This window comes from Nuphar pumila, chromosome 7 (assembly GCF_984573655.1).
Source record: "Nuphar pumila chromosome 7, dmNupPumi1.hap1.1, whole genome shotgun sequence".
In the NCBI taxonomy this organism is placed as follows: Eukaryota; Viridiplantae; Streptophyta; class Magnoliopsida; order Nymphaeales; family Nymphaeaceae; genus Nuphar; species Nuphar pumila.
This window is the reverse complement of record NC_143255.1, coordinates 46813454-46824087: the sequence shown is the minus strand read 5'-3', so window position 1 is coordinate 46824087 and position 10634 is coordinate 46813454. Positions and strand designations below refer to the sequence as shown.

The window sequence follows — 10634 nt, the reverse complement described above, 5'->3', positions numbered from 1 at the left end:
TTTCATAGGAAGTAGGGACTTTTTCCTATGAGTGACAAACATGTATACGAGAAATATATAGTGGGACCGATATAATAAATGTAAAAAAGCATCTTTCCTGTCAAAATGGGTTCATACCTCCCGGGGAAAGCACTTTCATTGCTCTTTCAAAGGAAGGAGGCTTTCCTTCAGTGGGAGCGTAAGAAACGCCCCTGGGAATTCTAACCTTCGTATCCAAACATCAACAGTGGCTTGCCCACTGTACAAACTGCCACCGTTTTCATCTTTTATTATAGTGATCCACGTAATTTGGGGTGCTCTCTTACCCTACAGAAGGCCTGATCGAGCCTCCATGGTTTTGATCCCACTGGGGTAGTGTGGAGTAGTGATTTGGTGCAAATTTTCTGACCGTTGGTCACCAGAATCCAACATGAAACACATTGGAAATTTCTGTTCTATAAGTTTTGTTTCTGTAGAATAACACACTAGATTGTTTTGGCTATTGTTATTTACCGAAGAATTATCTAAAGCTGAAAAATGAGTTTCTTCTTCACATCCTAAATTTTAGTTAATTTTTCTTTTTGCATCAATCCGATTTGTGGTTAGCCCCTGAAGGGCACACGGATCGCAGACAATCATTCCTCGTAGTTTTAGTGGAAAACAGGGCCTGACAGGACCAGAGTCTCAATGATCTCTTCGATCTTCTAGAGAGATGATCAATGGTCCTAGGGATAGATCAGACCAGAGGGACATCTGCAGAGAGGAAACTTTAGTGCAGAAGATAGAAGAGAAAAGGAAAAAGAAAAATCGGTTAGTGCCAAAATGGAGAGGGATCAGGCAAAAAAAAATGAGAAAACCATAGATTTATCGAAAGTCTTGAACTGCTTTTGTAGAATAAAGAGTTTTGAACTGCTGTTGTAGGTTACCTATAGCAGCTTCCGCCAAATTGTGGGATGTGGGCGGATTTAGGACTTGGGTGCATTTTTACTGCAAGTGTGAAAATTTTATAGATTCCGTTCACTGTTTTGGATCAAGGCCCTTTAAATTCTTAATTGTATAGCCGTAATAAGATAGTACCTTATCTTGATTAATGACCATATGAAATCCTTACATTAAAGAAAAAGTTTAAGGAATAATGAAGCACCTTGAACATGGCTTTTGCAAAGAATAACGGTGATCTTCTTCTGTCTCATTTGGGAACTCAAATTTGGGGCCCATGATTTTTTTTTTCTTGAGCCCTTAACAACCTTTTGTTTTTAGATGCTCACTCGTAAGCTCCATGGTAAAACCCTCATGTCCCCCTTGCCCACCAGAGACTACACGGAACAGTCGCGTACCCAGCTTTCAGCATTCAACAAGATATCAATTTGTAATCCATTCAAAGAGTTGAAGCGCAACCACCTCTATGCAAAATCATAGCTTAACTAGCTCCTTAAAGACCTACACCATGGATCATCACTATTTGAAAACATTAAGAGACTCCCATGGAGCCAATAAAAACATCTTTTTAGAACCCCTAATATGTAATATTCATATTGACTACCAGTGATGCCTATAACCACCCATTGTCCACCACCTTGCATCTTTATCAGGGATTGGTGGTAATAGCTGCCCTAACATTGCAACTCTTAACACCCTACTTGTGTACCATGGATGAACTAACTTGCTGCACTCACTTGAAGCATGAAAATAGACACAAGGCAGTTCCTATGGACTCAATAGTGCCCATCCAAGGAAACCAGCTTGGTCCAACACTCGTCAAATCCGTGCTGTTGTATGCCCAAAATCTGTTCTCATGTGCATATTATTTGCTCCTTTAAAGGGGATTGAGAGGACAGTTTACTCTCAATCTGAATCCAGCTACACCCAGAGGTCCTCGTCAATTTCCGCTCCTCCACAGCCTTTCTCAACCTTTTGGCATCATCCCATCTTCCTGCAGATGCATAGATGTTACATAAAAGAACATAGTATCCACTTGTCTCAGGTTCCAGCTCAAAGCAATGGTGAGCAACAATCTCCCCAAGTTCAACATTGCAATGTATGCTACAAGCTAGGAGTAGCGCACCCCATATCCCAGCATGCGGAGTCATGGGCATGCTTCTGATGAGTTCAAATGCCTCGTACAAACGTCCAGCACGTCCCAGAAGGTCAACCATACAGGCATAGTGATCAGTTGTTGGATTGATGCCATGTATGGGATTCATGGAAAGAAAATATTGAAGTCCCTCATCTACTAGACCAGAGTGATTACATGCAGTCAACAGTCCAATAAATGTAACAGCATTTGGCTTCACCTTAGCAGCGACCATTTCAGAGAAAAGTTTAATTGAATCAAGAGCACGGCCATGCACCGCACAGCCCAAGATCATTGCAGTGTAGGCAACAACATCTCTGTTTTGTAACTTCAAGAACAGGGAATAAGCATGATGCATGTTTCCACATTTTGCATATAAATCAACCAATGCAGTAACCAAATGATCATCCATTTCTATCCCGATTTTACAGGAATACTCCTGGACCCATTGTCCAAAAGACAAATCACCCAACTGAGAACACGCCGAAACAACACTCACTATCGTCTTCTTGTCAGGCTTTATTTGCACATCACGCTGCAATATTAGGTTAAACAACTCAATAGCCTCACTAGGTCGACCATTCTGCGCATAGCAAGCAACCATGGCATTCCACATAGGTCGATCTTTCTCACGCGCCTGATCAAATATTTCTCGAGCTAAATCAACAGCACCATGCTGAGCATACCCCGAAATCATTGTAATCAAAGACACGTTGCTTTTCTCAGGCATCCTATCGAACAACTGGCGTGCAGTCTCCAGTTTCCCCGAATCAATATACCCACCAATGATCGTATTCCACGAAGCAGCATTCCTCTGGGGCATCTCATGAAACAATGTCATGGCACCATTCATATCCCCGCCTTTCACATAGCCCGCAATCATCGAGTTCCACGAGACAACATCCTTCTCAGGCATTTCACCAAACAGCTTCATTGCAACCATCAATTCCCCAGACTTCACGTACCCCGCAATAACAGAATTCCAGGACACCACACTTCTCTCAGACATTCCATCGAACACTTGCTGTGCAGATCCCATATCGCCGAATTTCGAGTACATGTCAACGAGAGACGTCTGTGCATAAACGTCAGAATCGAATCCGAACTTACAAACCTGAGAATGCAGGCCCCGCCCAACCTTCTTCTCAAGAAGCCGAGCGCACGCCTTGAGAACGGCGGCGAAAGTAAAAGAGATCGGCCGCAAAACGTTTGATTTCTGCATCTGGGTGTAGAGAAAAATGGCGTCTTTGAACAACCCATTTTGAGAGAAGCCTCTAATCATAGAATTCCACACGAAGACGTCTGGATTCTGAGCTCTGTCGAAGATCTTCTTGGCGTATTCTATGTGGTCATTGGAGTTGCAGGAAGTCAGGAGGTTGGTGAGAACGAAATTCGACCGTTGGAGACCGCTGGTGATGATTTGGGCATGGATGCTCTTGGTTTGGTCCAAATTCTTACATCTCTGCAGTAACGAAACGATCTCTCCAAGGAGGAGCATCACAGGCTAAGCGGTTCACCTTCATCCTGTGGTGACTGGAAGTCTGGAAGAAGGGTAGCAGCCTTGTTAAATTTGTGAGATTTAACGGGTATGGATCGGGTCTCACAAATACTGGATCCCAAGTTTGAGCAACTCCACAGCCATTAACAAAAAAGATAAGGACATTTTGATCCAATTATTTATATAGAAGGCCCCAGCCAAATCGAGAGCTCATGACTCAGAAGCAGCCGAGCGGGAGATGGCGGGAATCGTAGGGCGCGAACCGGAGAACGACTCGGAAAGAGACGACTCGTTCGTGTGGGACGAAGAATCCAAATTGTATTTTCACGCGGGGTTTGTGATCTAGACTCGATCCATCCTTTTGTTTTTTCAATTTTGAGTCGTCACAGGAATTCGGTGTTCGAGTTCTTCGCAGTTTCGGCGATTCCGAATTCGTATGGATTCGATTTCTGCAAGTTTTTCCTTTTTTTTAGGGTTTATGATTTTGATTCGGATCTACGTTCAATTCGTTAACGATTTCGTTGTTCTTGGGTTTCGTCGGATTTCCTGCAAATTCCGAACCTCTAGGGTCTTCATTTTGTAGTTAATTTTTTTCGATTTTCGTGAATTTTTCGGTTGAAGTTATGAGAATTAGGTTTTCGGATAATTTAATTTGCTGCGTCTTCACGATGTTTTTAACTTTTTATAATTGTTTTGATTTTAACTAGTTGATTATTTTGTGTTTTTGTTTATGGCAGGAATCGATTTTTTAGTCCTGCTTGTTTTTAGCTCCTAGGGCTTAATTCCTCTGGAATTTGATGGGATTTCAATTCTTTATGAACTGCATCATATGGGGTTTGAATTTCCTTGTCGAATCTCTTTTTATAAATTGTAGTTCCCCGCCCCCCCCCCTTATTTTTGTTTATTCTTCTTTCTTTTTCTCAAATAATGAAGATTTCATATTCTTGATGCATTTTGATGTTTATTTCTTCTCTTTGTTGTTGGGTTTAGAAATTTTAATCGTGGCATGTGAGAAATGTTCTATTGGCACCCATAGTATGTCCAATTGTGAATTTGCAAATATGAATTTTAAATGTATTTATTTATGTGTTTATTTAATGTGTGAATGTAATGTTCAATTCTCTTTCTGATTTCTTTTTAGTTTTCTCCATTTTTTAATTTCTTTTTACAATTTCTTGTAGTTCTGGATTTTATCATGAACCAAACGCAGGGTGGTACTTTAGCAGTAGAGATGGCCTCTATTACACATTTGAGAATGGGAGTTACGTGCTGTTGGAGTCAAACAAGGTATTGGATGATAGCGTATGGAGTCAGATATTGGATTACTGACTATGGTTCTGTCTAATTTTGGTGTCATTATGATAACTTTTCTGCATATTGTTTCTCTTCAAGGATGCTGAAGATCAAGAAGCTTTGTCCATGCAGCCAGCGGAACCAAGTGGAGAGCAACCATGTATTGATCATAGACCCTTATTTAGTTTGATTTATATTTCATCCTAAAGTTTTGTGTACTTTGCTGTTTGAGACTCAGGTTCATAAGTTTGCCGGGAGTTCAAAACTTTTCCGATCTGTGACCATTTTAGTTGTCATAACAGGCAGTACGGAGCCTGCAGCTGATGCAGCAGAGAATGTACATCCACCATCAACATGGTATGCTACAATAAACCCCTGGAAAACCGATCTGAATTCATGTCTATGAGGTGGCTATGCAGACCATGTGTATGAAAGCTTTGCCTGTTCCTACTTTTTTTTTGGATTTATAACCGGAAGAAACCATACCCGGCACGAAGGCCTGGTCGTGCTGGCTCAGCCTGCCATACCTACGGTCGTCATGCCGGCAGATTAAAAATCCGAGGCTAGGACCCCTTCCCCCAGGGCCTATGTGACGCCCATGGAAATCGAACCTTGACTGCCCGTTAGCAGCCAAGCCCCCCCTTGGGGCTACCTGTTCCTCCCTTAGAGATGGTGTCATAAATTTCTATCTGCAGGTTGGAGGAAACACTTATCAACCTTTACCTAATGGGGTATCCCAACTCTACAACCAACAGAGACAGTGCAGAAGAATTGGGGCCTAAAATTGGTGTTCTTCCTGGCTCTGAAGATTTTGTGAATGCCCATGATGGTCACTTATCTAATATTGATGGTAAGCATATGTTGCGAAAGGAAAATTGTTTGTTATATGAGGAGCAACAAAGATTTTTAATGTATCTTTTAAATTGCCATTCAATTTCAGTGCAGTTGGAAAGTTGTGAACGTGGAGTGTGGTTTCCTAAAGTAGAGGAGACTGAAATCGTGCCACACAACATGCTAAGTAGGACTGAGACTAGTGGTGAAGTTGCTGATGAAGGCCAGTTATCAATTTAGCTTGCTTTGTTTCTTTGTTTGTTTTATTCCATTTGCATGATATCAAATTGGATTTGTGAATTTTGAGCAGTCACGGTCTCTGATGAAGATAATTGGCGAGCTCAGTATGGTCAAGTAGGAGAGTCAGTAGATAATAGTGTCTTTGGCTCCCCTGTGGTGGATTTGTGGGACTGGTCACTTTTTGTAGACTGTGTCAACAGGAAGAAACATAGACTGGTTGGCAGACTGGTGAAGAAATTTATCAAACTGCATCCTTCCATGCCAGCTGGTGGTGGATTGTTCAAAACTGCAACAATATCTGAAGTACATCTTGATCTTGTACGAGTTTCATCAGGTTTGTACATTTTCAGAAACTGTTAACCTTTTTGTTTTTCTTTTTTTTCTTGTTTCTCATGAAGCAGTTTCTTACATTTGCCATGAGAAATTGCTATTTCAGAAATGTATTTATTCCAGCTTTTTAAACAATGGTAAAGATAGACTATCTGCTCTGATGGAGATCAATGCATATCACAACCTTTTAATGATATTTGCACGTTGATAAACCAGAAGGAATTTTATTTTAGTGAGCCTTATCGTTCTAGTTGTATTTGAAGCTACATTGTCTGATGCTTTTGCCTCAATGGAAGGGATCCAATTATGAGTTCCAATGGTAACAAGTTATGTAGCCATCTGGTTTTTGTTGTGTATAACACAATAGCAGCACTATAGGATTGTAGTTGACCAAAGGATTGACAGCACAGCAAAAGGCCCTAACTGGAAAATGGTAGCCAGTTCTGTGCTATTACTCCTTTTTGCTTCTTGTTATGTGTTGTTAAATACTTGAGGTGAAGATCAAAGAAGATGAGGTTAGGAACAGTTAGAAAACACTTTAAAGTTCCCTGATATCATTTTCACCATGTTGAATGGCAGCATGACTGTGCATTATATATGCTTCTCTTTGTATGGGTCCTTCATCACAATGCAATGACATTCAAAATTTCAAACACCGGATGGCATTGCTTTGTGAGTCTGTGGTATGAAAACTCTGGTTGCACAGGGCATTGGCTCTTGTTAGTAGTGTTGTTGAATCCCATCCAGTAGGAGCATGATACTCTTTGGGTAAAGGTTATTGAGCTTATATGCAAAATCATTTGAATGTGCAAAAATAATCTTATATCCTTTTAACATGGAGTAATTTTGTTTGACCTTTTTCCTGGCCTTAGCATTTGTTATCCATAGAATGTACATTTTCTATTTCACTAAATGAGTAAAATTCGGTAATTGTAGTGCATCTTACATGCTAGATATGAAATTTCACATATTTTCCTGTGGCAAGTGAATAGTGATAGTCTTTCATTTTGTTGTAGGTCGAATCTATAGAATAAGGTGCCCTAGTGGAGCATATTTGGCTTCAGTTACAAAATATGATTCGTCTAATCCCACGAAGGATTGGGGGTTCCCTGATTTGTTTCAGACTTTTCAGGGCACAGTTGACCATGAGTCATACTCTTCTGTTGGAGAAAATGCATCAGAAGTGTCTGATCAATCTGCCTGTGGACCTTCATTGCAGTCAGATGATGAAATGGACAACTTCTTGAAAAAGGTACCTCTCTTGCCTTAATGAGTATTGATACATGTATGTGCTATCTAATGAATCTTTATAGTGCATTTGAAAATTGTACCTTCAGAATGACTGGAATGATTTTTTTCCCTTCATTTGCTTATGAATCTTTTGGTGAAATATATGACAAAGTCCACCTAAGAAGGCATTGGGACATTGAATGCTGAATGGCTACTGAAAATCATCTCAAAGCATCTGCAGTTAGTTCTTACTAGATAAGGACAATCACTGTATCTTTGCATGCAGGTGAATCCTATTGTCGAACTGGTATTTTAATGTGCATTATTAGGTTAAGCCCACACTTCCTGGGTATGGGTATGCCTGTATGCAAAGTTACAGAATCGATAGGGCTCTGATGGTACAGAAATTTTGAGAAATGATGCTTAGATGTAAAAACACACTGGCATGTGCATCGGGCTGGTAAATGAGCGGAGCAGCTCGTGACTCGGCTCTTTCAGTTTGTCACTTGTTCGTGATCAGTTCATATAGCTGGTGAGCCAAGCCACAAGCAGCTCATTTAGCTTAAACGAGTTGATCCTGAACTTTGGCTCGGCTCGGGAGAGCTCGTATACATAAAAAATATATTTTTATGTATAATATATATTTTAAGTGTAATATATAAAAATAAAAATACATAAAACATATATATAAATAGAAGGATGAATGAAAAATATAGACATAAAATATGAACTATCAAATGTAATATATAAAAAATATATATTTTAAGAATAATGTATAAAAAATATATATTCCATGTAATAAATAACATGAATTTTTTTTTACGTGAGCCAGCTCATGTTCGGCTCGGCTCATTTAGGGATCAGCCCGGCTAAATACGAACATGAGCCAAGCCACAAGCTCAATCCACTAGTAAACAAGTCGAGCCCAAACATGCCTTGTTTGGTTCATTCGGCTCATTTACCAGCCCTGCACGTGCTCATGCCTTGTGCCTAGGGGGCTACCGCCCAGCTTGGTGTATTTGACTACTGAGTGATGGACTGCAGTAAACAATTGACAAGATGGTCTCTCTCTCTCTCTCTCTCTCTCTCTCTCTCTCTCTCTCTCTCTCTCTCTCTCTCTCTCTCTCTCGTGGACGTGGTTGCTTACCTCTTGGTGGTTTGTTTGGATGGCGCGCATCGATGCTCATTTCCGTCAAATTCCGGTTAACATTCATAAACTGGTGCATAAAATCTTGGTGGATGTTTATGTGATCATGTGTATGCATCTTAGTGATCTCCCGCTCCCTCCTGCTGACGCTCCCACTCTTTTGCCAGCGGTTCCTTCGTGAGCCCGTTTTGTCTCTCTGATGTTCTTTTTCTCTTCTGCTTTCTGTTATTTGCTTTGGCTTTTGCTCTTGTTCAGTTCATGGGTTCAACATTTTGTTGATCTTCATGAGTGGTAATGTTGAATCTCTCTCTCTCTCTCTCTCTCTCTCTCTCTCTCTCTCTCTCTCTCTCTCTCTCTCTCTCTCTCTCGTGTGTCACCTCTTCCCTGTCAGCCAAACCCGATGCCATTTTCTGGGCCTGCTATACGATGGTTCATTTTGATAATGAACTTTTTTCATTGCTCAGGATACCCAATTTTCTATCCCAACTTTTACTTAGCTTTTGTTTATGTTTATTATTTCCTGTTGGCATGTCATGTTATAGTCTGTTTTCTTATAGCATGTATGCTGTGTTTAAGGGATGGAAACTTACTTCCCTATCTTTTGATCAGAAAAGGCGTATTTACAGAGATAGAGCTGCTGAGAGAAGAAAACTGCATGGTGGTTTTAGTATTGGCCTTGGACAAAAGAACGGTGAATCAGAGTCATGTTCTGCTGATGAATACTCTGAAGAATCTCCATCTGGATCTTCATGCACCACATTTGCAGCTGGTAGTTATGCTAGACAAATTTTGGAGGGTATGGGCTGGAAAGAGGTAATCATCATAGTCACACATTACAGATTCAAGAATGATACTTTGAAATTCCATCAGTCACAGTGTTGCTCAATGCTTGACGCTCTTTTTGTTTGACATAGCTTAGGAATTTCCAAGAAAATGAAAATTTGCTGCTATACTTGTATATTCATTCTTGAACTGGTTATTGTAGACCAGAATTTAGAACTATGCTCGTGTAATACATAATGTGCAACGGATTTACCATACATTTTAATTTGCATTCGCCTGAATGGCTGCTGAACTGACTTCATCTTGACAGTTGGACCTGACAATGTTCCTGTTGATAAAGTATCATCTTGTCCCCGTTCTGTTCCTTAAACAGTTAAATCCCAGTTCTGGTGTTTAGAGATGGTTTCCTATTCTTCTACTCTCTTGTCAAAGCTTGAATTTTGAGAATTTCAGGATACGTCAAAAAAACCGAGGCACATTCTAAGACAGTATCCATATCTGACTCGACTATTCCAAGTATAAAATGTTGGTATGCTCACTGAGCCAAATTGTCCTGTTTGTCCCTATTTCCAGACTTGCAGCAGTCTTTTTTTCTTTGGATAATCCAAGGAAAAAAACCCTCTAATCACCAACTGCACATTGGCTGGCCTCCGGTTGGTAAAACCCTTGAGGTCTCCCCTGCCCACTAGGAAGTACACCCAGCTTCGACCTTGCAGCATGGGACATTACCTGTGGGTTTCAAACTTGTGACGTCCCATCAACTTAGTGACATTCACAAGTCTCCCCTACCGGATGAGCGGAGCCCTTGTGGGCTTGCATCAGTCATCTCTGTTCTATGCCTGGACTCTTGATCTCTCTTTTAGTTACCTTGTCTCTAGTGTCAGTATAACCTGTTCATACTGCTACACTTTCATGATAAACACCTGAAATATTTCATGTTTGCTGCCGTTTGCTGCTTTTTTTCTTGTAGGGGGAAGCCCTTGGGAAGACCCAGAAAGGTTTGCTCCAGCCGCTTCAAGCTGTTGGAAACAAAGGACATGCAGGGCTAGGATGGAAGCATGACAGAATCGTCTTGACATGAACTTCTGGTTTTGTGTACGAGACCAAGGGTATAAGGCAAGCACAAATTTTTCCTCCCTTAATGTAAGAATACTTGCTTCAGGTCACAGATCTGGGTATGGGGATTTTTTCTGTAAGGGATAATCTAGTGATATTAAAAAATTTTGTTT

General features: G+C 40.6%; 1 protein-coding gene and 1 pseudogene across 2 annotated transcripts; one reads left to right on the top strand and one right to left on the bottom strand.

The window, feature by feature from the left end:
- Positions 1–1099: 1099 nt before the first annotated feature.
- On the bottom strand, positions 1100–3563 carry LOC149832166 (putative pentatricopeptide repeat-containing protein At5g37570 pseudogene; annotated as a pseudogene).
- A 221-nt stretch (positions 3564–3784) lies between these two features.
- Positions 3785–10634, top strand: LOC149832165 (D111/G-patch domain-containing protein). Of its 2 annotated transcripts, XM_090012374.1 has the most exons (10): positions 3785–3884; positions 4733–4838; positions 4944–5004; positions 5147–5201; positions 5540–5694; positions 5785–5898; positions 5986–6249; positions 7262–7497; positions 9232–9435; positions 10376–10634. In XM_090012374.1, exons 1-10 carry the CDS (start codon positions 3790–3792, stop codon positions 10484–10486), a joined length of 1401 nt encoding a protein of 466 aa, XP_089868500.1. In that variant the 5' UTR covers positions 3785–3789; the 3' UTR covers positions 10487–10634. The 2 variants fall into 2 exon arrangements, with proteins under 2 accessions (XP_089868500.1, XP_089868501.1); XM_090012375.1 differs by lacking the exon at positions 3785–3884 and having other exon boundaries at positions 4794–4838; positions 5083–5201.

What these genes read in the sequence shown, in the direction of transcription:
- LOC149832165 (XM_090012374.1), top strand. Translation starts at nt 3,790, where the DNA reads ATGGCGGGAATCGTAGGGCGCGAACCGGAGAACGACTCGGAAAGAGAC. An exon ending in GTACATCCACCATCAACATG is followed by an intron (nt 5,202 to 5,539) that starts GTATGCTACAAT and finishes TTCTATCTGCAG; the next exon opens with GTTGGAGGAAACACTTATCA. An exon ending in TGGACAACTTCTTGAAAAAG is followed by an intron (nt 7,498 to 9,231) that starts GTACCTCTCTTG and finishes TCTTTTGATCAG; the next exon opens with AAAAGGCGTATTTACAGAGA.